Source organism: Callospermophilus lateralis, chromosome 3 (assembly GCF_048772815.1).
Source record: "Callospermophilus lateralis isolate mCalLat2 chromosome 3, mCalLat2.hap1, whole genome shotgun sequence".
In the NCBI taxonomy this organism is placed as follows: Eukaryota; Metazoa; Chordata; class Mammalia; order Rodentia; family Sciuridae; genus Callospermophilus; species Callospermophilus lateralis.
In genome coordinates, this window is record NC_135307.1 from 178,610,870 (window position 1) to 178,636,833 (window position 25,964).

The 25,964-nt window shown below is 44.9% G+C and overlaps 1 protein-coding gene across 1 annotated transcript in view; it reads left to right on the forward strand.

Annotated features, from left to right (window-relative positions):
* Positions 1 to 25,964, forward strand: part of Ctnnbl1 (catenin beta like 1) — a 159,594-nt gene that overhangs the window by 36,177 nt on the left and 97,453 nt on the right. The window contains exons 4-6 of the mRNA XM_076849081.1: positions 7,889 to 8,028; positions 17,687 to 17,784; positions 25,734 to 25,827. Of these exons, the coding sequence (XP_076705196.1) occupies positions 7,889 to 8,028; positions 17,687 to 17,784; positions 25,734 to 25,827 (332 nt within the window). The remainder of the gene's footprint in view (positions 1 to 7,888; positions 8,029 to 17,686; positions 17,785 to 25,733; positions 25,828 to 25,964) is intronic.

Consider the following 25,964-nt stretch of genomic DNA (forward strand, 5'->3'; position numbering starts at 1 on the left):
TTGGACAGTAGTAGTGACTGGATCAGAGCTCTGCTGCCCAGCACCTATCAGGTTCTGTGCTGACCTTCACCATGCGGTAGACTTGGGTGTGTGTGTTTAATTACACAAGTAATGTATAAATAGGTTGTCATTGTAAAGAATACCAACAGAGCATAAGTAGAAGGAAAAAGGAAAGTTCTCCTTCACTCAATGACTCCCTTTTCATCCCCCGCCTAGATGTAACCTGTGAACAGTACATGAATATCTCTCGGATTATTTTCTGTATACTTAGTAAATGTGAGAATTTTTTCCATGAATTATAGTGGGGCTGGGGTTGTGTGGCTCAGTGGCAGAGCACTTGCGAAGCATGTATGAGGCTCAGTTCAATTCTTGGCACCATGCATCAATAAATAAAATAAAGGTCCATTGACAACTAAAAAAATATTTAAAAAACAAATCATACTGTGTGTATTCTGTACCTTGGCATTTGAATTCACATATCAGGAAATGTTTTCATATTAGTTTTCTGCATATCTACTTTATCTACTTTTTGTTTTAACTAGTGCATGATATTTTGTGGTTGGGAAATACCATTATTTATTTAGTTATTTTCCAATTGATGGACATTTGGTTATCTTAATTATTGGCTTTTATGAACAGTGCTGCAGTGAATCTTCTTGTACATTTGTCTCTTTGTATGTGTATCTTTTTAGTGTAGATACCTAAATGTTGAATTCCCACATTGAGGGATGTGTTCATTTTAAACCTCCATAGCTCCTGCGGGGTCTCCCACTGTATCTTTATTCTTCCTCCAGCTGCACCTGTCCCTGCGTTCTTATGCACAGTAACTGTGATGGGTCTTTAAACACCTTTGCATTTGTTTTATTGTTATTTCTCTACTCGGTGATTCCTGCCTGAGACTCTTCCTCTAAATACTTCTCCTGTCTCTTGGCTCTGTAGTGCCAGCCCAGTACCTGCCGTGCTGTGGGTTTTTGGAAAACATGAGGGCTATTGTATGATCCATTCCATCTTCATTATATCTCCATCACTTAGAACCTAAGACCACATTATGAAGAAGCCATGCTGTAAACTGTTATCACTGGAAGTGTAAGAAATCAGTTTACATCTTGGAATACCAATATTGCCCTTGGTAGATATCCCGGCAATTCAGAATAGTGAGTTTCTCTAGGCTGTGGTCACCTTTGGAAGCACTGTGCTTTGGTGTAGCAGTTCATAAGCTGTTTTTAAGAAAATGTTTTTTAAAAAATTAACAATGTTTTCTGTTCAGACAAAATTGATATACTATTTTAGTTTTAAAATCTGAACATGTGAAAATTGAAATTATGCATAAGGAAACCTTTTTGTTGTGTCAAAAAGCAATTAGGAAACTGTGTTTCTGAACTTGAGTTCTCAGATTCTTTCTGGTGTGGTGTTTTTCATAATTCTTGAGACTGGCAAGGCTCAATTAAGATGAAAATTGCTAGAGCATATTTGAATGAAACTTCCCAGATGAGATCAAAAACATTCCCGTTTATTTTCCCATATGTGTAGTTGTCATTTTGATCGCATACCCCAAACGCCTCTTCATTTGGCTGCATTTCAGATTCGATTGACAGGCCTTCCACTGCCTCCTCTGTGCACCGAGCAGTGCTTCTCCCAGACACCCTGGAGTAGCGTGTGCTGTCCCTAGGAAGTCCTTTCATCGTTCTTCTCTTCATTTCTGCAGAGTCATAATTATCTAGTGTGTGATTCTCTGGCTGTTTGTACTTTTAAATTATTGAGTACCCCAAAGTGCTTTTGTTACAAAATTCTCAAAAATAGAAGACCATACAAGCACATATGCCATTAGCCATCAGGTTATTGTGTAACTGTCTGGACAACCCCACGGGACACCCTCGAAGAGAAAGAGTGACGAAGGCAAGTAACAGAATTACTATAAAATAGTTTCCGTCTGACGGACCCCTGGAAGGATCCCCCCCCCCCCCACTATCTCTGTCCTGTGTCCCAGGACCACACCTAGAAAACTGCTCTTTTAATTGGTGGAGGGAGCATTGCGCTCCCCCACTGTAATTGCCGGCTGTGTTGTTGCAGGTTGCACTCTGGTTTCTGTTGCTTTTTTGGTCCAGTGATTTTGAACTTTGCTAATGTTCGCTCTGGTGGTGGAAGGTGAATGTCCTGTCTGTCTGAAGCAAATGTACAGCGGGAGGATAGGAGAATGTTCTGTCATGTCACATGGAGTCCATGATCCCCTCTCAGCCTGGGTTACTGTTTAAATATGTTGCTCATTGCTTTCCCATGGCCTCTTTCCCCAGCCAAGAGTCAGTTATTGCTGAAGGTGTGCCGATTCCCCACAGTAAATAGTAAGTCTGTGCTGTAAAATTTTCCTCTGTCAGCAAAACAGAAGAAAATTGTCTTTGTCACAGCATGGCCAACTTGAAGGTACACAGATTTGTTTGCCACTACTCTGTGACAAAAATAATATGTTTAGGCACTTTAAATAGAGTATTTATCTTAATTCTCACTGTAATTCAGCTAGGAAGGTAAGGAAATTGAGGTTTAGAGACAAATGGTTAATATTTTGCTTCCTTGACCAGGTTGGGACCCCGTGTTCTGTGTTCCAGTGGCACTTCTCCTGATAATACTGGGCATCTTTACAGTTAATTGTTACAAATGGTTATATTCATGCTAGATGGGGACTCAATGAAGCCCCAAACTGGGATTATCTTGTTATCTGTTGTAGTCAGTACCTAAGATGGTGACTGGCACCTAGTATGTGCTTGAAATCCTTATTTATTTACAGCCAGTAAATAGTATGGCTGGGAGAATGACCCAGGCGTTTACCACCGTAGCTCATTACTTACGTCACATTGGACCCAGAAGTAGTTTTGTGATGTTTTTTATCTTGTAGTTTTGTTTCTACTGGTTTATTTTGTTTTAATAGTTTTCTGACTTTCTAAACTTAAAAATTTGGGTTAATACCATATGTTTGGAAGAAGATTGCAAAGTTGAAAGAAACCATTTAGGTCTTGGCGTGTTTTTTTGTTTGCTTTAGTATTATCCTTAAAAAAAAAAAAAAAGAAAGAAAGAAACACACAAAACTACCCTCAGTTGCAAGGATCTTGCTTTCAAAGAAACCTATTCCATCATTTGGCAGTTCTGACTCAAGATTTCAACTGAAGAAGAATTTCAACAAATTTGAGAGGATATGTAAACTATTTGTAATCTTGGTTGCTCCCAGGGTCAGTTTCCATATCCCCTCAAGTTAGGTTCGTAGAACAAATTTTTACAAAATTTCAAGGTTGTCTGACTGGCACGAGAGCTCGTGTCTTCTTTTAAGCGTTCTAAAACCATAGTGGCGTTTATGGTCACTGCTTTCCTCTGCTCCTTCCTTTGGCAGGCGCCTGCCAAGTCTCTGTGGTGGACGGTAAGTAGGGCAGGTGCTGGTGGCCAGAGATGAGTAGGGAGTAGGCCCTGTCCTGGCAGAACCACCTCATGGTTCTGATTTGTGTTGCAGTTAGGGTTGGCTGAACCATCAAGTCCTTTCTACACACACATACTCTTGGGAAATGTTCCTTTCCTATCGCAGACACTTATACTGGCTTTTTGGTTCAATGCTTCAGTTTTCTTCATGGATCCCAGGTAATTTTCCCCCGGTTGGATTTGCTGCATCATTATTACCTGTCAGGATCTTGGGAATTGATTCTGTTAGCTGGTGTGTTCTCTGTCTCTTTAAATTGTGTTAATATGACATTTGTAAAGTTCGTCTTTTTTGTATGTTCATGTTCACCCAATTCACTGATCAAAGAGTTATGATAGAACAAAATCATTGATTCAAACAGTCCCAAGGACAGAGCCCCACATGAGTTTTTTGGAGGCTTCCCCGAGTCTGACACTCATTTCCCGATTTCCACCCAGATCCCCAAATCTTGTCTTGTGCTCAGCACAGTTTTGTTTATTGTTATCTAGGGCTCAGTCTCCTTCGCTAGTTCTTCTGGATGGACTAGAAAACATCTTTGGTCAACTTACTATTTGAAGTTTTTTTTTTTTTTTTTTAATACTATGTAAGACAAATAAGCCTTAGAAGTTTGCTAAGCCCATTGGGTTCTGCCGCAGTCTGGCTGGGCACAAATCACAAGCCACTCAAGCAGGAACAAACTTTATTTCCGAGCTCCACCAGCACACGCCACACACGCTCCCCGGAAACCTCTCCCGAACGCCACCCACGTGGCTCCTCTAGGCACACACCACACCAACCGGAAATCCCTCCTCTGGCCCTTCCCCAACCAACACGAACCCTCCAGGAATCCCCGTGAGAATTCCAAAGCAGAGGGCGCCAGAGGCAGCAAGAGCCTCCCCATTGCCCAACAGTAAAGGTCAAATATACAATACAATCAATCCAGCATCACAGCAGTTATATATAGCTTAACTCAAACCATCATCTCAATGGTTCGCTGGCGTCACCTTTCAACCACTGGGATCTGGCAAAAATGCCATGTGTCATCCCAATTCGGCTGTGGCCCTCAATAGGGTTCAGGGATTATGCTGTTTTGCTGCCCTGGAATATTTGAATCCTTCTGCACTAGCCTTTTTTTTTCTTTTTTCTTTTTGCAGTTTTGGGGATGCAACCCAGGGCCTTGTACGTGCTAGGCAAGCGCACTCTCCTTAAGTTACACCCCCTCCTCTGCTCCTGACTCACAATTCTCATTTGGCTTCCACATTTCAGGTGATGGGGAATAGTGACTTAAAAACGTACTCTATTTATAAGCACAAAGGAAGGAGTCTTTAAAAAAAAAAAGTATTGGGGGAGAATCTTGATTTAAAAAATATGATATTTACTTTGAAGAGTAAGCAGGTGAGAGAAGGTAAGGAAGCATTGAAAAGGTTTATCAAGGGAGTGTTTTGCAATAAGAGACATTAAACATACTCTAAAGCTATAACCATGTGGAGGTGTGGTCCTGGCTTAGAAATTACCAGATATACTGGTGATGTGGAGTGAAAAGTTCAAAAACAGACTAAAATTTGCATTAAAATTTAGTGTGTGATAGATGGCATTTCTTCAAATGAGTGGGAAAGGATAGAGTATCATATTGGGGTAGATGACTAAATACTTGCAGAAAATGAAATTTGACCTTTGGCTTATATGATATATTAAATTCAGATAGATTAAACATTTAAGTATATATAAACACAAAAGTAAACCATAAAATCTATGTGATCTTAGCATAGAAAAGTCTTTGCTCGAGGTATATGTAAAATAGAGTTCATAAGGCAAAATTTGACCACCTGAACTTTTGAAAACCATCATGTGAAAAAGTAAGCAAGTAAGTAAATAAATAAATATAAATAATTGTGTCAGAAAACACAGAGAACAAATTAAAGGACAGTACTTTTGTTTTTCCTTTTTTGCAACATGACAGAGCTTCATTTCCTTAATATAGAGAGCATTAATAAATCATTAATCAAGATGAGCACCCTGATTTCAAAATGGACAAAGAATAAACCCAAATAGTAAACATTAGAAGAATTTTAACCATTTTAGTATGTGAAGTGCAAAAAGTTTAAAGAGCCTTTCTGATCTTGTACTGGAGGTGGTTTGAAGTGAGTGATGCTGTTTGTGGAGAGGGCAGGAGAAACGGGCTCCTCACACGCGCTGCCACCTTCCTGGCAGAACATGTCAACATCTGTTAAGTCAGGTGTACTCTTTGCCTTGGCACTTGCCTTCCTGGGAATTTATCCTAACACATTCATTAGAAATGCTTGCCTCTAAGTGTCATTTGTTATGGGGGAAAAATTAGAAGCATCGCATGTCTGACAAAGGGGGATTGGTTAAATAAATTATGGTACACCAACACAAGGGGATATACTACGTAGCTATTTAAAATTTATGATTTAGAACAAGAATTGCAGATAAACTCAGCCTGCGCTGCGCTGCGCTGTGTGGCTGACTGCTAGACTGTTCTTGGAGCACTGTGGGGAGGGCTCTCTTCTGCAGCTGTGTCTGGGCTCTTCAGGGAGGAGCGCTTTTGGTCAGTGCGAAGTTTTGCCCTGGGGGAAAGAGAGCCACTGACAACAGTTGGTCAGGTGGCCTGACCTGCTGTCAAGGAATGGTTAATGACGGGTAGATTTTTCAACCTGTGTTACCAAGGACAGCAAAACTTGAGTTTAGAACTATGCATGCTCTGTAACTTTGGGGGAGAAAAAGGCTGTGAGTTGAGAAAATAACTTAAACACATAAGCATGTTGTCAATGAGAATTTCTTATTTATAGGATCATGAATGCTTTCCATGTAGTGTGTGTGTGTGTGTGTGTGTGTGTGTGTGTGTGAGAGAGAGAGAGAGAGAGAGCAGGGTTTGAACCCTGTGTGCTGAGCAAGTGTGCTGCTAACTAAGGTAACCCCCCAGCATCATCCCCCTTTTTTTCTTTTTCTTTTTTTTTAAGTCAGGTTCTTGCTAAGTAGCCCAGTCAAATTTGCGACCCTCCTGCCTTAGCCTCCAGAGTAGTTGAGGTTACAGGTGTGCACTACCACAACCTGCTTCTGTTGACTTTTTGAGATTTTGTCATTCTTTTTCCTGTTTTCTATAAAAAGTAGTATTTTGTAATTAGAAAAAAATATATAAATGTTATTAAAAATAATGGGGAAAAACGATGGTAAGGGATGTTATCTAAAATATGGGCAAAGTTTGAAAAATTATAGTCTCATATTTTGTTTCTTATGGAATCTAGATGTCTAGATTCTGGTATCTGCCCAGGCTCAGTGTCTGGACGCTGTTGAGTCTCATGTGACTTTAAGAGTTCCTGTTTATGTTCTCTTTCTTTTGAACCTCTGTTAAGCGAACGTAGGCATTTGTGCATATATGTACAAAAGATAGGGTTCCTGACTTTAAGAAGTTTATGTTCTAGAAGAGAAGATGGATGTGTTATGATAAAAGCAGTAAGTGCAGGGTAGTCGCAGGGACTCTTCTATGCTGTATGTCGTTGTAAGTGCTTTATGTGTTTTATGCTTTACAGTAGCCCTGTGACACAGGTAACAGTATTGTCCCCATTTATAGATGAAGAAACTAGGATATAGAGAGGCTGAGTAGGTGGTTAAGCCAGTTTCAAACCCTGGCAGTCTGGCCCCAGGCTCTGTGTAACCGCTGCTTCCTCTGGTCACTCTCAATCAGGTATCGTTTGATTGCTTTACATGGCTCTGCTCATTTCCTTCTTAGAAGAGACCTTTCTGTCTTGTTCCTCTGAGGCTTAATGATGTTCCTTGTGTGTCAGGCACTAGGGGAGGGTGTGCAAAGTGAATGCAAAGTAGCTCTGACCTTCGGGCCTGGGCACAGGTTGCTGAGAAGTTCCCGTGTAGAAGTGTAAGTGAGGAACATGCTGGGTGGGTGTGGTGGTGGTTACAGATGCCCAAGATGAGGTCAGCCTCAATTAGCATGAGAAAAGAGGAACTTTGGGGGAGCTGCAGAATCCCGCTGTCTTCCTGTGGAAGAGGGGAATAATTGACTTCTGACCTGAAGAGGGGAATAGAGAAGCCCCTTTGGATTGGTGGGATAGCTAGTTCAGGGCCAGAGTGAGTTGCCACACCAAGGGGTGTTGGTAGCTGCTAATCCACAGCACTGGCGTGCAGATCATTTAATGCTGCAAAATGCTTTGAGAGCCTCTAAAAGGCAGCTTGTGACCGCAGGAGTAAGGGGGACCCTGTAATGAGATCTGAACCCAAGATTGATTTTTGTAATGAGGAAATCGATTTCCCAAGGAAATTGTGTGACAGTATGATGTTTGGATGAGTGTGCTTCTTGGTTGGTCTGTCGTAGACACTTTGACAGATTGTCTCTTTGTCTGGATGTGTTGCTGTTTGCTCCTCGGCGCCAGTAGTGCCCCTTCCTTTTAATGACGCTGTCGTGTTCTGCCCTTCTAGGTTCATGGAATCCGAGCTGGACCTGAATGACATCATTCAAGAGATGCATGTGGTGGCCACCATGCCAGACCTGTACCACCTTCTGGTGGAGCTGAATGCTGTGCAGTCGCTTCTCGGGTTGCTGGGACACGATAATACAGATATCCTTCAGATCTGTCCTCAGTGGAAGACTGACTCAGGGAGGGGGCTGTTTACGCTCCTCCCCTGTCTGTCTCTGCTGATGTGTGCTGTCATGTCTGGTGTTCTATTTCCATTCTAATTATCTTCCATCTTGAAACACACGCTGCTCTTTACTCATTTGAAAATCCAGTTTTTATCTGTTAACAAACCTTGGGCAAATCCTTAATTGTCCTATTTGCTTTTATTAGTACTAGAATTCATAATGATGTATCAGTTCAGACATTAGCAGCATTAATTTTCAGGAACTGAATTTGGAAGCCCCTTATTGAGGCAAGGCCAGACAGATTTGAATGTGTTGATCTAGACATCATTCACTAGCAGATGGCCCAGTGGATCTGACCAGGGGAGGCAGTGAACCGTGGTGGAAAGCACACTGGGATGGCCTGAGGACAGGGAAGCTCGTCTGTTTTGTCCACTGCTATATTCCAGTTCCTTAAAGAGTCTGCATGCCCAATAAAGAGCATTTCCTATTGGTTGGAAGTGCATTAGACCTAAGCAGATAAGCTAGGTCTGACTCTCAGCTTCCCTTCTTAGGTAAAGCGTGGTGCCTCCCCTCACCTGCACAGATAGTTGGCTCTCAGTGTTAGTAAGAGGACCAGAGAAGCTGTCAGAGTGCCAAGCAGGTTCCTGTTGCTCAGTAGGCACTTGGTAAATGTTCCTTGTAAGTAAATTTGAGTCATGACTTCCAAAACCATTTCATACTTTGTCTTTGCCATCGAGTGTGCAATAGCTTTAATGTAAAAGATTTTTGATGTGCCTGTGGACAAGGCTATGTTCATTAAACCAAAATTTCCTCTTAATAGTTGTTCTGTTTGACTCCAGATTTCCAGTGGTAAGAGACAAATGTAGTTAGTCTGCTTGAGTGATATTCATGGGAAATCCGCTGCTGCTTCACGTTATTTTCATCCTGCTGGTAATCTCTCTCCTGAGAGCATGTCTGACTAGGTTCTTTCTTGCTTGATAATTCTCATAGAAATAAATCAGTGAATAATTTTAATGCCAACTTCTTGAAGGGCAATCTGAAGACATTTCTGATGCTTCCAAGTAACGTTAGACAGTGTTAAGAATTGCTCTGCTGGTCCCCAGGTTGAGGACTGAGTTCACCAGGGGTTGCTGTGGGGGGTGTGGATTATATAGAGAGCCATGGTCAGTTAGCTTGTGTCCATGAGCTCCATGGAAGGTCTCCTGGATTCAGTCCATGGACATGCTCTGATGCCTTGACATTCCAGGCTTCGTGAGCTGAGCTGGATGCTCAAGCAGTGTTGTACAGTGGGCACTGTCTTGGTCAGCTTGGGCTGTATCACCAAATACCATGAACTGGGTGGCTGAGAAGCAGTGGGAATTGTTTTCTCATGGTTTTGGATTCTGGGAAGTGCAAAATCCAGGCACTGGCAGCTTTGGTAGTTGGTATCTGGTGAGGGCACATTTCCTGGTTCATAGACAGCCTACTGTGTACTCCTGTGGGGAAAGGAGGGAGGGAACGTGCTGCTCTTTTATGAGAGCACTAATCTATCTCATCCCTGAGGTCTCTGCCCCCGCAACCTGATCACCTCCAAAGACCCCTCCTCCAAACACTGTCACACTTTGGGAATTAGGTTTCCACATACAGATTTTGGAGAGGAGGTAAATAATTATTCTGAAGCCATTACCTGCCATATGAGGGATCCTTTCCAGGACAAAGTGGTTCTCAAAGATTCAGCGATTGGCATTTGAGTTGTGACTTCACTTTCAAGTCACCTATAGAATTGAAGCTTCCAAAATCCCTTAGACCTTAGCAGTGATTTAGCCTAGTGCCCTGTTTGTTTCTGTAGTGACAAGTCTGAGGCCAGGTGCTGGACGGCTAACTGTGGAGGCAAGGCTGGCACTCTAGGTGCTGATGTCCCGTCCAGCGTTCCTTCCTGCTCTGGAGTCTTCCCTGTGGGCTTCAGCACATCTCCAACAGAGACGCTGAGGCACACCTTGTCCTGTGAATGAATACCAGAGTCACCTGCTATGTTTCTGGAAACACAACTCTCTCCTGCCAACCCAAAATAATAGTATCAGCTTTCCCAGGATACTGACATTTTGCTGATTCACCAGCCGGTTCCCGCTGGGGAGAAGACTGACTCGAGCAGCGTGTCCCACGTAGGCATGCTCGGGAGAGGCAGTGCGCAGATGTTCCGCATTGTTAAGTCCTGGTCTTTAGAAAGGAAGAAAACACATCCCCCTGTAATATCTCTTGACAGACTGCCATTCCCTCCCGTTTTCTGAGAGCTAATCTGTTCCCCACTCTTGTATGCTAACCTTCACCCAACTGCCCTCACGATATTTTTAAAAATCTAATTATGCCCTACGTCACATTTAAAGTGCATTGAAAATTTTTAATTACCTTAATTTTAATTAGATGCAGCAATTAGGGTAAATGTCATCGTCCTCACAGTTCAGTTTCCCATGATTTCAGGGAAGGATGGGCCCTCTTGACTCGCAGCTGACACATCCTCTGCCGGCGGAACCCCATCTCCCTGCCCGCTGCGCTCTGCTCCTTGTCTTCTCTGTGATCTATAATGGAAATTTTTCTTCAGGAAATGGTTGTTAACAATTTACTGTTGTACAGCTGTAACTGCCCGAAACACTGTACCATGAATAAACAATTTCGTGGCAGTCATGACTTAAATTTTTAATCTTTTTTAACTCTTCATCTATCAGCCAGCACCATACCCAACTGGTTGTGTTCCCAGCAAGCTCGTGGGTCATCTGTGCTTTGTCCTTCTCGGAGGAAACATGAACTGGAGGGATTTTAATTGGATCAGAGGCTGGTTTGTTGTAACCTTCAGAGGCAGAGGATGCGAGCAAACAGCTCGTGCCTCGTCCTTTCAACCGGGAGATGCTGCTAGGAGTCGCCATCTCTGCTCGGCTGCTGTGGTGGGGTGGTCAGTGCTCCTGGCCAGCTCCCCAGCCCCAGCCCCAGCCCCAGCCCCAGCAGGGCCCAGCCGGCGCCCTAGGTGGCTGCAGAGTGGAACTGTGGTCTGCGAAGAGCTGGGTACGGGTAGCACAACCCCCCAGCATTGAAGGGTTGCTCAGAATGCGTTTGGAGGGAGCATAAGGGGAACCCGACATCTGCTGCCTTTTCAAAATATTGCTTTTTAAAACAATTTTCTGTAAAGCAAATCACTTAAACATGTTTAGGGCCCCTTTATAATGAACTGTTTAGAGTGTTTCTACAGAGAAAATAAAACCAAAAGTACATCGAAAGATGTTTTTCTAAGGTATCACTCAAAATGCCAGTTTTTGTGGCCTGGCTTAAGTGAATTTTTCTGTTTGCCTAAAGGAACGAGCAGGAATAAAACAAACAGGGGAAGGTGAAACTCCATTTGGTGGCAGGTCACCCCTTCTGCTACAAAAAATAAGTAAAAGTCACCATGGTGCCATATTCATGAGTGTCCTGGTTTGGTCATTTGCCATGTTCTCCTGCATGACAAGTTGGCAGAGTCCCCTCTAGTCTTCTTTGGCTGATCACTGACATTTTGGGGGTTCCTGTGTTATGTGGCACTAGGGAAACAGGCACGGTAACTGGAATCAAGAGCAAAACGCACAGGTAAACCACCCCTGTGGCTCTAGCTGTTAAAGTGCTCAGGAAATGTCATCAGCACTCTTAGCAGGTGTGGGGCTGGTTAGGGAATTGGGATTGGCGATGGAAGCCTTTGATAGATGTGGAGACTAGAGGGCACTTCCGGTCTGTTTCCACGGGCTCTACGTTTGCAAAGGAAACTGCCATTCTTCATATGTTGGAAGCTGACATGGCCTTGCTGGCCGCTTATGTTGTCTTTACAAACCTGTCAGGGCATTGGGTCCATGATTTTGTTTTTGTTTTTGTCTATTTGTTTATTTTAATCATACTATGGCTCCCTAGCTAAGTGCCTTATTCTTTCACTTAAAAAGAAAAAAAAAAAGGAAAGAAAGTAATCTAAATCAAATTTCATTCAAACTGCTTTCTCTCCACCCTTTGTGATTCAGAAAGATGAGGTCTCATTGTAGTGTTGACTTAAATCATTGGTACTGTGTGTGCATACTAATGGGCAGGAAGAGAGAAATTGTCAGTTATTGAGATCATTGGTGCAGGTGGTACAGCTTCTTTTTTCTGTGAATAATTTTAGGGAGTGGTCATAGCCAGTATTTTCTAAATTACTGTTTAGTTTTCTCAGACTTTAGAAATCCAAGAGGACTTGCAGATTTTTTCAGTTGAATTTTGTGAAGAATTACCGTGGGAACTTAGAAAAGAAGGAGCAAATGGTTTGTTGTTGTTTTTTAAGGCAAAAAGGGATCAATTGAACTTTGGTAGTTGGGGTCTGATAATGCTAAAGTGGAACAAGCTGACTAAGGCATGCCATAGCATCCCCGAGGGTGTGTAGGGTAGAGCAGAGCAGGGTGCCTCGGTTACAGACCCAGTGATAATGAGCAAGAATTGGGCTGGGAAGGGTTTGAGCCTCCTCAGGGGCTTTTTCCTAATTGGACTGGGGAGGGGGTGTTGCTGCATTGCTTTCCTGCAGGCACTAACAAGACTTGTGTATCTTGAGCTGTTTTGCTAGGAGTTGTTCTCGTTTTGATAATTCCAGAATCAAAATTGCACCTAAAAGATTAGACTTCTTTTTCTCATTTGCCATCTGATGCTCCCCCCTTTTTTGGATCCAGTTAAATATGCTCTGAAGTAAGGCAGACTAGATAAAAAGGTGCCCAAATGGCAATTTAGCGATCTTGTTTATGGGGTTTAGGTGATATCATGTCTCTGGAAGGTTAGCCTGCCTTGGGCATCCTCCCTGCGTCATAATAGTGTCCACTAGCAGTTAATGGTACTTAATGTTGAATGAATGCGTCTTCTTCATATTGGTTTGATCTGGATTGGGATAAAATTAAGAGTCCAGGTTCATTATGGGTACCTTTGTGCCATCTATTTTAAGAGGAGAAAAAGACCACCCTGTGTTGGAAATTCATCTGTGTCAGTTAAACTGTATTTAATCACTGTCCTATCTAAGAATAAAAGAAAAACAGTTTTAAAAAGCCCACATTTGTTGCATTAAGTCATTTATATTCTCTGAATCTACACTGGTTCATTTTCTTAAGAAAACCTTTTTGAAATTACTTGTAAAAAGCCATCTGCTGAATTCCTCTTCCTCTTTTTTTTTTTTTTAAATAACTTTATTCTTTGTGGACACATCTCATTGGAGATTACTAAGATTAACACTCAGTTTTTGTACCAAGGCTACAAGTGGTGGTAGGCCAAATAACAAATATGCAGAGCCAAAAAGTAGCGGTAAACACTGCTCTTTCCCCAAGATCCCTTGTGTTATGGACCATTTCGTGCCCAGCTGGTCTTTTCTACTTCACTGTTATTGTAGCATCTTACTGCCCCAATAGTGGACAGGTACAGGGGTGGCTTTTCTGCCCAACGTGACAAAATGGGCTATCAGAAACTGTGTTTCAGTAATTCACAGAGAGACAGGCTCTCTGTTCTCCTATTATACTTGGCGAGAGAACCCTTTACTTGTGAAATGAAATTATAACTCCGGTGGAAAAGCCTGTCACCCCTGTGCAGCCTCTGCTTGTGAAGAAAGGCTAGGTGGGTGGCAGAGCGAAGCTGAATTTCCTCGTCAGGATCGAGAGTTCATTTGTCTGTCGATCTTTAGTTCTGGTTCTCAGTCCCCTTTCTGGTCTTCAAATGATCTTCTGTCTTCTGGGTCATATTACATTACCTGAGGGTTGACGATCATAATTAGGGACTCTTTACTGCCTTGCTGAAATGGTATTTTTGTGAAAGGCGGGGATTTATGTAAAACCACAGGTAGGATTGATGAGCTGTTTGCCAGGCCTGGTGAATAGGTGATTTCCTGTTTGATTTCTCCACCGAAACAGAAAAGTAGGACATAATCCACTGGAATATTATAACAAACCACTTTTCTTGGTAAAAGTTAAGACACTTATCCTATTCCTATATAAGATCACCACTATTGTCAAAAAAAAGTCTTTCTTCCTTTTTTTTTTTATTTTTTATTTTTCAAGTTTCTAGTTTAATGTGACACATTGTGAGCATGGTATAAGTCTAATCAAAGAAAGAAGTGGTAATTTGGCCTACAGGACCTCAGAGACTGAACGAGGACTCCATCCATCTGAATGTCTGTGACCTGGCTGAAATAGAAACTCAGCTCTTCAACCCACAGTGACCCAGAAGTGAGGGCCACTCTGCTGTTAGTTTGAATTTTAGATTTTAGACGCTTTTGGGAAAATGAAGGCAGTAATGAGGGCTTTGGACATCCTGTGAGAAGACTCGACTCACAGTCTGTATTTAGGGCTTTTATATTTTGTGACTCTCTTTACCTGGCCTTTGACGGACCTGATGATTTTGTTTCCTGTAGGTCTGCAGAGGGCTAAGCTGGGCAGAGACCATTAGCCCCATTTTACAGACAAGGAAATAAGCTGCAAGGAAGTAGAGGGGCTCACACTGACTGCTTGGCTAATGTCAGTGATGGCAGCCTTCAGCTGACTAAAGATGCAAAGCAAGATGCCATGACAGGACCTGTCCTCAAGCTTGCCCTGGCTCCTCCTCTGTTGCCCTCTCAGATGTATAGCTGCCCCTTCGCTTAGAGTGGAGTCATGTCCTGAAAAACCTACCAGCTTGAAAATTCACGTAATGCCCCTGACCTGGCGCACACAGCTTGGCAGCAGTGTACTGCAGAGTGTCTGGGTGGCCCCTCATGGCAGCCGACTGGGAGCTGCAGCCCGTTGCTGCTGCCCTGCCTCCCCACAGAGTATCAGGCTGTGTGTCAACAGCCTGGGAAAAGGTCAGAATCTAAGTATGGTTCCTACTGAACACTATCGTTTCTGTACCATGATAAGGCCAAAAAAATCGTAGGTTCAACTATCACGTGTTGGGAATCATCTATACCCCACTTGTCTCTTGAAATTATTTAATTAGTAATTATTGTATACTAGTTAGTAAGTACTTAATCATGCCTGGTGCTGCTCAAGGGGTGTGATGATAATACTTATTGCATATCTTTGTTCCTTGTCCCACAGCTAACTGACACCGTAGTGGATGATGGATGGACGGATGGATGGGGTTATACATATGTGCATGTGTGTGCGCACGCTAGATGAAATGTTGCCTTGCATATCAAATAAGCATGTGAATGGGTTTTTAAGTGTTTACAACTCTTAATGTAAGAAGTTGTCAAGAGAACAAATATGGGAGTTTCTCAGATGAGAGGAATATAGGGGAGATAATTAACATTTTGCTCATTTCCTTGGATAATAAATGACTTTTATTGGAAATAAGTGACAATTTTTTTCCTCTGTGATTACAGCAACATCAAAGCTAGAATTTACCTGAGTCTCGCCACATTTAATCCTGACATCTGTGCTCTACCCTGTGCATTCATATGAAGTGGAGTGTGCTAGGTGGAATCAGGTGGACCTAACATTCTCCCTTAACAGTGGCAGTGACTCTAGGTAGCTGAATCACTCTGAGCCTTGATATTCTGGTCTGTGAAGTGGGGATCCCTCTTAACCCTTTTTTTTTTTTTTTTTTTTAAGAGAGAGACAGAGAGAGAGGGAGAGAGAGAATTTTAATATTTATTTTTTAGTTTTCGGTGGACACAACATCTTTGTTTGTATGTGGTGCTGAGGATCGAACCCGGGCCGCATGCATGCCAGGCGAGCGCGCTACCGCTTGAGCCACATCCCCAGCCCCCCTCTTAACCTTTTAATACTGCTTGAGAACTCGGTAACATGGCACTTGGTCTGAATATGACTTTTAACAAGGGCCACTATTATGGTGGCTTTCATTTTTTAGAGAGGGAGATTACTAATGCCTGCCAACAGGGTAGTTCAAGGGCTTTTAGGAGCTAGTTTGATAGTGATGAATTTTTTTAAATTGATTTGAATGGTTTGTGTGCTTTGGTTTGCTGTGTGTCAGATATAACACACGGACTTTTGGGTCAATAGCTTTACTAGTTACTTGTAATTTTTATTCCAAGACCTTTAAGCTCTTTTTGCTCTTTTAGCACTCTTATGGTTTGGGTACATATTTTGAGAGTGACAGGAATAGGACATGGAAGGCTTACTTACTCATCGTGGTCAGCTGGTCAGTTGGAGATGAGGAAAGCAAACCAAGTAATTTTTTTCAGCAAAACATGTTCATATAATACCCAGAATAGCAGTTAGCCGTTAGCAAGTCCTGTGGTACTTGTTTATTTATCCTGCATCTTTTATTTTTTTCCAAGTACAGGTAAAACTGCCCTGCTTCTGATCCCTGTCTCGCATTTGGATCCCACCTAGGAGGCAGCTTTGGAGCAGGACGTCCCCCTTCAGACTCCTCCTACCCTCCCCAGCTACCCAATATGTACCCACTCTCTGCCCAGCCCCCAGCACTCGAGGTCTTAGTGCATCTGCACAAGCCGAGGTCATTCTTTTAGAGTGTCAGTCTTCACGTGATTATGACTTGCCCCCTCCCCTGGGTCCTCTACCCGTCCTCTGCAGATGTCGTGGTGTATTCTGGTCTCTTTGCTTTTGATCCTGTGGTTTGGCTTTCTAGCCTACTGGCTCTCGTCTATAGTTGCCTGTTTTCTGACCACTCTTTTTCTAGTCAGTTATTCCTCATCTCCCAGCACAATTCAGGAGGCCTGCAGTCCAAGGTGTCTGTATTCCTCGTTTGTCACATGTTGTTATTATCTTTGCTGTATGATTTTTTTAAAATTGGCTTTGATTTTCTAGCTTCATCATTTCATAGATGAGGAGACTGAGACCTTTATCACCATACAGTGCCTTATTTATTCAGGCAGTCACTGAATACAGGTTGATGGAGCGAGGGGGGAGAGAGAGAGAGAGAGAGAGAGAGAGAGAGAGAGAGAGTGTGTGTGGTGTGTGTGTGTGTGTGTGTGTGTGTGTGTGTGTGTGTGTGTTTCCAGGTCGGGGAAGGGAAGCTTAGTTGGAAGTGCAGTTTGCCTTTCAGGTTCCTGATATAACTCCCTTTTTCTCTCTTTTGTGCTCCTTTCCCTTATACTTCCCTCTCTTTCTCCTGTTTTTACCTGGGGCCTGGTTCCTCTGTTCACCTTCCCTTTACGTTCAAGGTGGTGTGGAATTTGAGGGGAAGACGGTGGGGAGCCAGTGCTGCCCTGTGTAAACCTTTCTTGCTGTTTCTCCAACCCATTTGTCCTGCCTGATCTCGAGAATTCCTTGGAGAGTGCCAGCCACCTCCGCTGCCTTTCAAGGTGAACAGTACCAGGTAGTAAAAATGACACTGAGCTTCAAGAGTTTAGATTATGAGATAGGGTTAAAGATGTTGACCTGTTTCTTACTGGAAAAGTGACCTCCCAAGTGATCTATTTAAAGTTTGGGAATTCATGAAAAAACAGTGAACCCATGGAAGAAGTTGCCAGGAAGAAGTTGCCAGGAAGGAGCCCGAGCTGGTCAGTTAACTATCGACCCAGCACCCCCTGGGGGAGGAGCCTTGTTGAAGAGAAAGCTAGTAAGTCCAGAGTGTATGAAAGGTACGTGGTGATGAAGCAGCTGATGAGGAAACGGGGAACTGCAGATTTAATAACTCATCATTGGATTTCATTCAGTGTGTGATCCCTTAACACTTGCCACATGTGTCCATCGCCGTGGTTGACTTGCTTCAGGAACTGACAGATATTGACACCCTCCACGAGAGTGAAGAGGGAGCGGAAGTCCTCATTGATGCGCTGGTAAGTTGCTTGGTCCCCTGGAGTTTTGCAGGTTTGCTGAAGGCACAGGGGCGTCCCCCCTGTTGTGTCTGAATGGCGTTTTGTGGCTGGGCTGGTTGGAATGAGGCGAGTCGGATATGGAAGTGCAACTTGGAGGAGACGCGTTAGCTGAGGGCCATAGAAGGCCAGCATTTGTCTTCTGTAGGCAGCCATTGCTCATCTGTTCCCTGTTCAATCCTCTCCTCATCCTGCCTGATGGGTTTATTCCTGAGGCTTAGAGAGATGGACGCCTTCCTGTGGTCACAGAGCTGGATTTGAACCTGTGCTCTCATGGACTCCCTGCTCCCCACCCCCTATGTGCCACCACTGACCTTTGTACTAAGAGCTTCCACTGATGTTTGTTTTCTCTTTGGGGTTTTATAATCCCTGGTGCCCACATGGAAGGGTATTGTTCTTTCTTATTTTGGAGATGGGTCATCAAAGAGGCATTGGAGAATGTGGAAGGAGAACAAATCTTAGCACTCATCTGCCAGGGTTGCCTCTCCAGCCTCCAGCAGACAGGGCCTCGTGACTTCTGTGTTCTTTTTGAGGAGCGAAGCAGGGCCTCTGACTCCTCAGCCTTTGGGCCAAGCAGCAGCTAGTGCCAGGTCCAGGTACATGGGGTGAACCCCGTCGGCCGATTCCCCTCTGTCTCATCACCCGACACTGAGGAGACTCCGGAGGCAGATGTGAAGCTTTCCTTTGGGCCACTCGGCCAGTCCTTTGATCCCTGAGACTGCAGCCTGCAGCCCAGGCCTCTTCCACCACACTAGACTCCCTTGTCAGAGAGGGTCAGAGAGGGCTCCGGACTGAAAAGGCACCACAGTAGGCCTGTGGCGGAGGAGGGTCTAGTCCAGTCTCCTGCCCTGATTCTGCCCGTGGAGTTCTGACCAGCTCCCACGTCCTCTCCCTCCTCTGTGGATCTCCCTTCCACTCTGTCATCTTCTCTTGCCTTTTCTCTCTGGTACTGAGGTAAGTGCCGATTTTGGAGCAGTTTGCAGAGTTTATCTAAGATCATTGCGGCCGCTTGTGTTGAAAGCACACAGGTACTTATTAGGCTGCTTTCCGGCCCCACCCGCGACCACTGAAGCAGAACTGCCTGACAGGGGGCCCAGATGGTTCTGAGATGCACAGCTGCATGACCCAGCCCTCCTTACCCTTTCTCTTAAGGTTCTCGACACCAGAAGTTTCCCCTGTGCTGTGCTTGCTGCTGGCATTTGGTGTGAGTGACAGGGTCGTGAACCCACTGGATATGGAGAACCGTCTCTCCCCGAGAGCGAGGCTGCAGTCCAGCACTGCCATGTGAAACTGTGAGGGAGATTTCTATGGCCATTTTTCTTACATGCTCCCTCCTAGAGTGAACTGCCACTTTGGTAGGATCGGGGCCTTTATTTTTCCTTGGGACCACTGTGCGGAAAGCAGGGGACGTTGCTGGGGTGTTCTTTTGTTTTGAGGAGCAGCTAAGGGGAGCTGTGGCAGCTGCTCCTGCACTGTGTCCCCACAGTGCCATTTGTGCAGTCTTACCTTCCAGAGGTTAATTACAGTGGCCCTGGACGAGCCTTCCTGCCTGGTCCCTGGGCTGATCTTAATTACCTCCCTTGCCCGTGTGAATGGAGGAGACAGGGGAGGAACAGCTAGCCTGGCTGCTGCATGTTGAACCTACCCAGAAGCAGCAGTTCACACAAAAGCCCCTTTTGTGCTTTCTGTGTCGCCAGGCCCACCAACAAAGGCTGGATCTTGCAGAGTTTATTGTCTGTGTGGAAAGAAACAGTTCATCCCCAGTCTGGGGAGCCATTAGGTGGCTGCTATACAGGGTTTTCTGTTTGTTTAGTTTCTTTCTGATTATATTATTTTAAGATTTTGATGCTTACAGCTTTATCCTGATGGGACTGGTGTGAATCACAAACACTGAACATTCTAGACTCCGATACATTATTTGCTCCCCTGCAACCAGTCAGAGGCAACAGTAAATATCAGAGGGCAGAACCGGCAAGTGGTCTTCCATTTATTCTTCGCCACCCTTGTGCCACATTGAGGAGAAGTTTGATAAGTAGTCTCATATTACAAGGGTTGAGTTGTCTTCGTAGTTTTAATTTGGGGCCAGTGTCGGAAGCCTGGAATTGCTTGAGCAGAGGCTAGAGGGCATGTGGCAGGATTTATTGTGGAGTGCAGTTTGCAGTTATTGCCTTGGTCTTTTTTCCCAGTTGTAAGTCTCAAGTAATAGAACAGCTCATTTGTGGGGAGAGCGCGCTGTTCTGGCATTTTTGGGGCTCTGCACAAGCTTTCCATGTTGGCCACACCCACCGGTGTTCCTCATGCAAAAGGTGAAGACATGTTTGTGCTTTGGAACAGGTGGATTTGGCAAATGGACTCCTTTCTAGAGAGTAGTAATTGTGAGGGTATATTGCTTTGATGGCATTTCTGTGGCTTACTCCTCCGAAGGTGGCTTTGGAGTAGTGATTAGACTGCTGTGATTTCTCTACTTACTACTCCCAAATTTGCCGTGAGTTTGGGAGTCCCGTGCCTGTCTCACACTGCCTGGAGCTTGGCATGCCTGCTTCTCCAGGTCACCTGGAGCACTCCTGCTCCTCCTCCTCCTGTGAAGCCCAGCTTCAACCTCAGCTCTTCTGAATTTTTCCAAACTCATCACCTCAGTGGAATTTGTGTTCCCCTAGCACTTTGTACCTCCTGGAACTTGGCAAATTGCATTATAGATTTCTAAGTTTGTCTTTTTTGAGTTGTGGTCACTGTTGGGAAAGCAGTCAGAGTGGTGGCTCTGTTACTACCAATTGTGTGTCCTTGGGAGAGCTACCCCACCACTCCATACTCTGCTTTTTTGTCTATAAAATGGAGATAATAGTAGGCCCATTGCACAGTGCCAACGTGAGGGATAACTGAGATATTTAACAAGTCTCTAGGACAGTCTGGCACAGAGTAAACATCCGATAAATGTGGGCCATTATTGTTGTAAAGGTATCGAGCCTGGCAGATATTAAGCAGTTGGTAAATGTCAAGGTAAAATGACAAGTGTCATCTGCTACATAGTGGGATATTTGTGAAGGTTATTAAACTCAAGTATTTTTTCAGTTGAAAAAATGTTTCAAAAAACATTTTTAATAATAATTCAGAAACTGTTCAGATGGCATAGGCCTAAATAAGACGTGCAAAGATAGAGGTTTAGTGTGTGTGTGTTTGTTTTAATGGAAAAAAATAAGCAATGGTCATTCGAGGTCGAGTATCGAGAAGGGCTGAGAGAGATTCAGGCTTCTGTGAAATGAAGAGGATGCAGTGGTCACGCCTCATGGAGAAGAATCAGAGTTGGCTGCAGAGCTCAGGTGCTGGCCACGGTCTGGAGGAGGCTTATCCACGAGAGGGTATGGGGGTGTCGCAGCCAGAGCAGGTGCAAGTGTGGCTGGACCATCAACAGGCTAGGAGTCATAAAGGATTTCACAAAAGTGGCTTTGATGTGAAGAGCTGGGGACTACCCTCTATACCGTTCTTGCCCTTCAATGACTCCGTGTAAGGGTTAAGCTTGGGGCTCCAGATTGGGTTGGCTGGAACTTGGTTGGTATCGTATTTGTGCTGCTCAGGCGAGACCCAGCTTAGCACGTCTCATGTTGCTTTATAGGTGCTCGCTGTCCATTTCTGGCCTGTTCCTTCCCATTTCCATTAATGTTCTTGCCCTCATCTTTGTTCCTAAGCAAAACTCACTTGTTCATTCATTCACTCAGTGCTTACTGAATTCTCGGCATGTTCCTGAACCTAGGCACTCAGGTGTGTAATTGTAAGAATGAAAGAGTCTCTGCTTTGGTGGAGATTATGTTCTAGTCTAGGGAGAAAGAGTAAATAAATGAACAAGAAAACTATCAGAGTGATTGTCTGTTACGCAGAGAATTAAAATAGAGTGATGTGGTATTGGGTAACAGGAAGTCAGGAAAGGCCTGGATTCTGGGTGACAAGAAACCAGCCACTCAGAATGAGCTAGAGCAAGGTGGAACAAGGGCAGAGACAGACAGGAATGAGTGTGACATAGTGAAGGAACAGAAAAGGGCCATCCTGTGGAGTACAGCCTGGCTCGTGGGGGAAGGTCGGGGCCAGTCCACCTGGGTGCCAGAGGCATTGTCCGTCATGAGGCCAGCATGCACAGGGTCGTAACAGTCTGACCGACGCTTCAAAAGACCACTGTGGCTGTGCAGATAGTGAATCCGAGGGACAGGAATGGAAAGGACACTGCTGTCAGCTGCGGTACAGCAGGCCTGAGTCCCGCCTTATGACCATGTCACCATGTGTATCGTCAAGATTTGTTTGATCGAGATTCAGTGGTTGTGGGGTTTTATATTTATTATTATTTTCTAGGTCTGAAATTCCTAGTAGGTGGAAAACTCTGGGGAAAGCTTGTTGGCAGATTGTACCAGACAGAAAAAGAATCCTCCCTCAAACCCTCTCATCTGCCTCTCTCTTTATTTTCTCCTCTTCTCTTATATCCATCCTCTTTGATCTAGTGGAAAACAGTGCCTGAATATGCCCTTGAACTTTGTGTGATTAAGACCTTCTGGAATGTTGTCTGGGAGACCTGCTGATGGGCAGAAATAACCAGGGACTTATCAGAAAAGGACAGGGAGAGAGTCCTGATTTTCAAGGCCAGGGTTGTTCTGGCTGATGCTTTAATCCTGGAGCAGGATCTGTTTTTAGTTTCAGACTTCGTCACAGGTTCAGAAAATGGAAGGTAGACCCAAGGGGTTAGCGGGAGTAGGACAGAATGCTAATTTGTCCTTCTTACTAGGCAATATCCAGAGCTATACATAATATAAATACTTTTCCAGGGGTTTTCTGAGCTAAATGTATTTTGACTGCTTTTGGCCCTTCTGCAATCAGATAAAATTGCATTTAACCCAACTAAACATAAAGTTTCACACTTTGCAAAGCTTAAAAAGGCTGCCTGTTAGAAGTTAGATTTCCGCAACAAGAAAAAAGATTTTCCTCCAGCCAGACGCCCATTATCCATAGCCATTCAGCTCTAGGATTTGGGTGCGTCGCTCACTGCCACTGTCGCTCACTGCCACTGTCCCCACCACTTTGCAGACAGCAGAGATGGGAAGCATAACTAAGAATCAAGGAAAAGGGGAAATAATGCAGATAAAGTGCAATAAGCAATTGAAGCCCGTGAAGCAGTTTGCAGAACTGACAAGCAGTTTGATACACAGCTGAGTCACAGTGTCTGCTGCTATAGGATTCGGAGAGATTATAAGTCAATCAGGGTGATTTAGGGAAAAGCAAACTGTGACATGGTTCATACTCTTCCCCCAGCTGTTTTTCTGTTTTCTCTCACATACCCAAATTGTCCAATTAATTAAGAAAAACATTGCAGTAGATTTCTTCGGTGACGCTCTTGCTGGCTGTGAGATTTGAGAGCAAGATTGTGTGTCTCCTGGTATGTGAGGGGAAAGCAGCTCTTTCCCACGTGTGGGCGCCTTCAGCTCTGTCATCAGTGTCCCCTCCAGGAGTCTCTCCCACTCTGCGCCCACCAGGCACAAAGGAGAGCCTAGAAAGGTAACTCGCTTGTGATTCAGGTGGCGCAACTTGGTCAGTCATTTCAGGTTTTCTTCTCGAATAGGTGTTTCCCTGGAGTCTCACCCAGAAAGAGCGGAGTGGCCTTGTTCCACGTCTGTCCCTCTTCCCGAGCTTCCTTCCGCAGGCCGAGTTTGGACCAGGTCTGTAGAGTGCCTGTCTTCCTCAGAGTGCTCAGGAAGCGCGGCTGAACAAGATCATTTCCTTCTCTCTTCTCACCAAAGTAATAGGATATAATGGGAAAAAATGGTCTTTAGAGCTGGGTCTCTGCCATCGCCTTTGTAACTTTGGACCAGGCCAATTAACCTCTCCAGGCTTTTGTTCTCTTATCTGTAAAAGTGAGAGAGGACTCCTTGAGGCCAAGTAGAGCGGCAGGCGTCCATCAGTGCTCCCATGTGGTGAAGTGTGTGGGAAGGGGGGGCTGGACCCAGGGTGTACCGAGACTAAGGTGAGGAACCTGCCTTTGAGGTACTTGGCTTTCACCTAGGGAATGTGAGCAGGGAATAATCAGGCCTCAGAAGGGGTGAGGGCTGGATTCACACCCTCTACTGAGTTTCTCAGCTGCTGCCTTACACCAAATCCAGGGTGAGGCCTGTCATATTTTCATTTAATCTTTGCAATCTACCCCTTTTCCTGAGTGAGGACACCGAGGCTCTGGGGATGAGGACACACCACCAGCATGCAGCAGACTGTGTCCTCGTGACTGCCCACTTGGAATGCTGTCACCCGGCGGATAGTCACTTCTTTTTAATTTTTGTGGTTTTGGTTTTTGAGTGGTTTAAGTACTGGAGATGGGAATCCAGGGCACTGTACCACTGAGCTGCATCCCCAGCCCATTTGTTTATTTGTTTATTTTTGAGACCATTGTTGAGGCAGTGATCTCAACCTGCAGTCCTCCTGCTTTAGCTTCCCCATTACACTGCCACCATTCCTGTTTCTTCTTCCTCCTCCTCCTCCTCCTCCTCCTCTTCTTCTTCTTCTTCTTCCTCTTCCTCTTCCTCTTCCTCTTCCTCCTCTCTCCTCCCTCCCTCCTCCCTCTTCTTTCCTCTCTCCTCCCTCCCTCCTCCCTCTTCTTTCCTCCTCCTCCCTCCTCCTCCTCCTCCTTTGTCCTTCCTCCTCCTTTGTCCTCCTCCTCCTTCCTCTTCCTTCTTCCTCTCCTCCTTCCTCCTCTTCCTTTTCTTCCTTCCTCCTTCACCTTCCTCTCTTCCTCCCTCCTCTCTCCTCCTCTTTGTCCTTCCTCCTCCTTCGTCCTCCTCCTTTGTCCTTCATCCTCCTCCTCCTTCCTCTCCTCCTTCCTCCTTCCTCCTCTTCCTTCCTTTTCCTCCTTCCTCCTCCTTCCTCCTCCTCCTCCTTCAAAAAAAATTTTTAATTTTTTTTTAGTTGTAGATGGATACAGTGCCTTTATTTTATTTATGTATGTGGTGCTAAGGATTGAACCCAGTTCCCCGTGCATGTGAGACAAACACTCTACCTCTGAGCCACAACCCCAGCCCAAGAACATTAGGTATTTCCTCGGTTTCCCTCCCTGGCATGGCTTGGGATCCCCCAGGGCAGTCTGCCCACAGCACAGATTGTGCCCAGGAGGAGCCAAGGTGGGAGAGTGCTGCTTCTCCCAACCTGAAGGGAACCGGCCTGTTCTTTTGCTGCCCCTGCTCTCTAGCTGTGAGTTCCTGGTGAAGTCCCCAGCTCTCGGGAGAGGCTCTATCTACCACATGGCTACTTCAAGTTTCTTGTTTATCTCCAAACGTGTGAATCAAATAAGAGAAGCACAGTGGCGTTTCTGTCCATTAAATGTGGTTCAGATACCACGCATTTTGTCCTGTTAAGATTCTTTTTAAGAAAGAAGTAGAAATTTTTTCATAAAAGCTTGGCGTGGGAAGAAAGAGTGTTTTGAGTTTAACCCTAAATTTTGAGGCCAGCGTAGTGTGGCTGGTAAACCTGCCGACTGCACAGCTCTGTGCTGTGCTCCAGGAGTGCGTTTGGGCTTGAGTGAGCCATTGGCCTGGCCCCAGCTGGCCCTCTGGTGAGGTGTGGAAGCGCCACTGAGGAGGAGAAGGGCTCCGGCTTGGTGTCAGGTGTGGGTTCCAGCACAGCTCTGGTCAGCACTGCCTTGTGACCTTGACCTTCACTTTGCCTCCTTCAGCTCCAGCATTCTCCTGAGAGATAAGGCTGCTGCCCTTTCCTTGCCCCAGGGCATTTCAGGGCTCACGGGAAAGGGGTAGGCGAGCACCAGGCAATGCAGGCTGCTGATTAAGGCTTGCTGTGTTCACACAGATAGAGGAGATGTGAGTGTGGGAGTGGGAACATGTGGAGCCTATTTGTGACATGTGTCCCTCTCTCCTTTTGCTTCCTTGTTCCTGCAGGTGGATGGGCAGGTGGTAGCGCTGCTGGTGCAGAATCTGGAGCGGCTGGATGAGTCTGTGAGGGAGGAGGCGGACGGCGTCCACAACACGCTGGGTAAGCCGGAGGGCACTGCTGCGGGCCCTGTGCTCCTCGCCCTTCCTCCCTTATAATCGAGTCAACACGGAGTGTTTTCTTTCCTGCTCTTCCCAAACTGCCTTTTCAGAAACGAAGACTCGTGTGTACATTTCATA